Here is a 4,796-nt window from a genome sequence, read left to right on the forward strand (position 1 = left end):
GAAAAAGTTTGTAAAATGTAAGGAATGTTTTTAAGCATAAAGTATACTTTTAGCAGGTGCTGCATCTCGTAATGAAATCGTTCAAGTTTTGTTCAGAAAATAAACTTAATCACTAGGTTTTCTTAAATTGATAAAATTAACGGTCGATTATTTTCTCTCTTGATCTCTACATCCAGTAATTTTAGACCCATTTAACATAAATTTTGACAAAGAAGAATTATAGTGGATCATGACCTAGCCCTTATATATCCTACGGTGCTACGCTCAATCTAGTTATTTATACAACGACTTCCCAAAGTAAGGTGTTGCATGGAAAGCGGTCGAAAATGGGGTTCGAACCGAACCCATTTCAATAGCGCTTGTTTTTGAAGCAAAAAATGTCCATGCACCGAGTTTTCATCAAAACCTGTAGGTTGAACACAAAAATACAACATCAACATACGGGCAGACAAACTTAGATTGATTCAGAAAGTGATCAATCGGTACAACCAGCACTCGAAGCAAAAGGCAGCTGAAAATTTTCCAGATGTGTCTTTCTTGTTTTAGTCAAGTGGTTATATTAAAGAAAAAAGTAACCAAAAATTGAAAAATTGTCTTATTTCAATTAAGAGGAAAATACATTTTAAAATTGCAAACAACAATAACTAAAATAAATCTTTAGTGATTACATTTTCAAATGAAATATTATAAGAAGTTTTAGTTTTCATTTATTTCTGGATTTTTGGTAAGTACTCCCAGGATAGTGTTCGTAACAGTTAAACCAATATCTGCCTTCCTATGGAGACCGGATCTAATCCGATTATTGTAAATGAAAATGTCTTTTGAATATAACTGAAAATAATAGATCGGAGACGGCCGGGAATTGGGTGAAGTTGGCTCTCTTACCTGCTGGTCCAGTGTTGCCTAACAACCAGGTTGTTGACAATTTGTCTGATTCGGGCGCCAAAAGTATTCCAAATCATGACTTTAGTATGCAGTGTAATTTCTTCGTCTTTGCTGAAACATGTGAAAACGTTGTAGGCAATCGTATGAACATCTCCTCCGACCTTTACCTTTGTGAATAGCTTAAACGTTATGAGAGGTCTCAAAGCAAAGCCAGAAGCAGGTTACTTTTTAACACTGCCCTGCATGCCAACTCTTTCAATAATAATAATAATGACTTTGAACAAAAATATCTCAAGACGTATATACCAAGATCCTGTACGCAAAGATTCGGTATAGTCCGAAACGTCCCATTGAGTTATGATGTTAATGATTTGATCAAAAATGCTATTAGACTTCGGCAGAGATGTTCAGCGGATAAAAACGAATGCATCTCTAAATCCATCAAGTTCAACTTTTGCCTTCCTCCGGTCGATTATTTTATTCCCATCTTAAAACCACGTTTTCAGTGTGGAAGTTTTTTGGGCATATATCAACGTTTTGCAAGGCTAAAGAGACCAGATGCGTTAATGCGTTGATCAGTGTTTGGTAGTCAAATCTATTGCTTGTGGTTCAACCCATCATAACACCCTAAATAAGATTCGTTCAAACAGAGAGCGGGAATTCGCTCTTAACAAGGTCATGGCTATAAGGAATATAATTAAAAAAGGGGATCAGAAAAAAATACTACTTCAATTATTTCGATTATCTCGACAAATATCATCAGATTACAATAACTGAAATTCCGTTTCTTAAATTCAATAACACACCCTGTTCCTTACGCGGATTAAAGCATGTTTTACAATTGAGAAAACACGCTACCGCCAAAGGCTATGACAGAATGGGGTATAACATGTTCAGGACACTCTGTGGGGGATGCTTGACAGTCTTGTTGCAGGTAATTAAAAACAAAGTGGTTAACCTCATGGTTAAGCAAAAGCTAATGGTTTTCTTGTTATGAAAATCTACGAATATGTGTTTTTCCATGATGAGTCTAAAGAAAGCTGGTAAAGTGGTTGTCGTGCTATAAAGCCTACGATTGTGTTAACTTGACGAACCTTGGTAGAATTACTTTAAACTTTTCAATCTCTCTTCAAATGCATTCTCTTTATCCAATCGTGGATTGGTAATGGGTGCAGATAGAGTTGAAGTCTATATACAGTCTATATACAACAATGTTGCATGACCTTCAAGACGGCAAAACTTATATTCTTCAATAAGCTAATGATTTTTTAATCGTGAAAGAAATAAAGACGATTTATTTAAATTTAGAAACTATTTATCTAATTTATGTTTACTTTAGTTTAGTGTACATAATTTTTTTACATTATGTGATTTGCAATTTGGATTTATACATGCACCATTTTGTAAGAAGTGGAAGACAAGCACTAAAGACCATTTATTTTAATGTTAAAATATATATTCATCACATTGTTTTTTAGATAAATGGTAGTTTCCAAATTATGGATCAATTAATATACAAAAGTACATCTCATATATATATCGAAACTAACTTCTTTATCACTAGTCAATAAACAGCTCGTTTGCTTTTATATTCGCTGTGTTATTGCTATTGCTTTTATAAGTATATTGTTTACGTTTCCGTTAATCTCCTTATTTCCGGTTCTAAAACCATATGTTTTTACTTACATTTTCCAGCAATATGGTAGCGCGGCTACCCATTGTGTTTACCACTTGAGAGTTTTTAACCTGAAAATAACGCCTCAGTGTGTTATCCGCTTATAGACTATTCTTCGGTTTTCCTATAAGAGTGTAAATAATATGTTAGATCATTTGAAATACAAAATAAAAGTAAAATAAGGTAAACAAGCTCAAAATTTAATAGCAATCATCTTTATTTCTTTTTCTATGATTCTTTCATATTGGTATCTTTGTTTAGTTACCTCTAGAGTCATATGATTTGTAAATTTAGAAATGTAATTTATCTCGTAAGATTTTGAGCAATTTGATAATCATATTTAAGAAACAAAATGTCTCTATTCATTTGATGGTAAGCTTTTGTCGCGTGGCAACACTAAGCACGTGCTGCAGAAGTTTGTCTCTGTTTATGACCGAAAGAAATTCCGTATCAAAGTTTTATTGCAAATTACTTGAATTCTCTGTAAATCTTTTATCAAAATGGGCAAAGCCAAGAAATTGAAGCTGGCTCCTGTTAAGAATGTCTCTTTGGAAGCGCAGTTAATGGATAACAAAGTGGCTAAGAAAAAAAACAGGCAAAAAGTTCATCTACGTGCTGAGGAATCGTCGGTAAGTATATTCCTGTTCAACAGTGGGTAGTATGTAATTTTACGGTGACTCAAGTCACCTAGTGTCTGGAGTGCGCTCCAACTTAAACTGGAAAAACAACACTCGTTATCATTCCTGTTCTTATTCAGGTAATGGATAGCAAGACAAGTCAAAAAATACTAGCGGTTGCCAGAAAGCAGAAGTTGGATGAAGAATTGGATGAAGAGAGTTTCCCCAATTTAATAACAAAGAATTCTGCAAGTTTCAATTTAGGTTTGTGGACTTTGTGAAAACATTTGTTGTGAGCGTTGACTGTTTATATATACGGCTTAATTTCTTATTAATTAGGAAGTCTTAAAGAAGAAGATGAAAATATTAATGTTTGCGAAAATGATTTTATTGACGATATGGAAATGGATGATGAAGACCTCAAAGCATTTGAACGTTTCCAAAATCCGAAAGGAAGCAAGCGCACTGTGAAGTTAGCCGAAATAATTTTTGAAAAAATACAAGAGAAGCAGGCCGATATTCAAACGAAACTTACCGATGAAGGTTCATTAAGAATTGAAGAAGTTGATGCAAGGTAACGTGATATTTTTTCAAAATTTTGCGTTATTATGAGTTTGTTATTATAGAGTTAAAGAAATGTATGAAGGAGTACGTGACGTTATGAAACGATATCGTAGCGGTAAAGTGCCTAAGGCTTTCAAAATCATACCACGATTAAGAAATTGGGAGCAAATATTGTTTATAACCGAACCACATAACTGGAGTGCAGCCGCTATGTTTCAGGGAACTAGGTGTGTGATATGTTTCATACACGAGAAATTAATTGAGATAACATCGGTTTATTTATAATATTTATAGAGTATTTTCTTCAGTTTTATCCCAAGCTATGGCACAAAGATTTTATAATTTAGTGTTGCTGCCACGTATACGCGACGATTTGTGCGAGTACAAAAGACTTAATGTGCATTTATATAATGCATTGAAACGTGCTCTTTTTAAACCTGCAGCCTTTATGAAAGGTATTATATTACCTTTATTGGAAGCAGGTGATTGCTCCTTACGTGAAGCAATTATTTTTGGTAGCGTGATAGCGCGGAACTCTGTACCGGTATTGCATTCATCGGCATGCCTATTAAAAATTTGCGAAATGGGATATACTGGAGCCAATTCGATATTTATACGTTACTTTTTAGACAAACGCTACGCATTACCGTATCGCGTTATCGATGCGGCAGTTTTTCACTTCTTGAGATTCGAAAATGATAAACGAGATATGCCAATTTTGTGGCACCAGAGTCTTTTAACTTTTGTGCAACGCTACAAAAATGACATATCATCTGAACAAAGAGAAGCTCTCTTGGCGTTACTAAGGTTAGTATTGTTATAAGAAGGTGTAGCAATTTGTCGATTTCTCATGTTTTTGTCTTATAGAAAGCAGAAACATGCAAAAATTACACCTGAAATTAGAAGAGAATTGCACGCCGCCAAATGTCGCGACACGGAAATGATGGAATGCGACAGTACGACAACCTGTGCTATACCAAAAAATGTATATACTGATGAAGACGTTGGCTACGTTCCATGATGTCAATTATTATACCAATAATTTATGGCCAAAA

At 34.4% G+C, this 4,796-nt stretch overlaps 1 protein-coding gene across 2 annotated transcripts; it reads left to right on the forward strand.

The window, feature by feature from the left end:
- The first annotated feature begins 2,646 nt into the window (after window positions 1-2,646).
- LOC119637689 (bystin) lies at window positions 2,647-4,796 on the forward strand. 2 transcript variants are annotated; one of them, XM_038033899.1, is made up of 7 exons: window positions 2,647-2,743; window positions 2,938-3,189; window positions 3,318-3,441; window positions 3,517-3,751; window positions 3,804-3,968; window positions 4,036-4,548; window positions 4,609-4,796. In XM_038033899.1, the coding sequence occupies exons 2-7, from the start codon at window positions 3,061-3,063 to the stop codon at window positions 4,760-4,762; spliced, it is 1,320 nt and encodes a 439-aa protein (XP_037889827.1). In that variant the 5' UTR covers window positions 2,647-2,743; window positions 2,938-3,060; the 3' UTR covers window positions 4,763-4,796. The 2 variants fall into 2 exon arrangements, with proteins under 2 accessions (XP_037889827.1, XP_037889825.1); XM_038033897.1 differs by having other exon boundaries at window positions 2,656-2,743; window positions 2,906-3,189.

The sequence above is a fragment of the Glossina fuscipes genome, unplaced genomic scaffold, assembly GCF_014805625.2.
Source record: "Glossina fuscipes isolate IAEA_lab_2018 unplaced genomic scaffold, Yale_Gfus_2 0, whole genome shotgun sequence".
In the NCBI taxonomy this organism is placed as follows: Eukaryota; Metazoa; Arthropoda; class Insecta; order Diptera; family Glossinidae; genus Glossina; species Glossina fuscipes.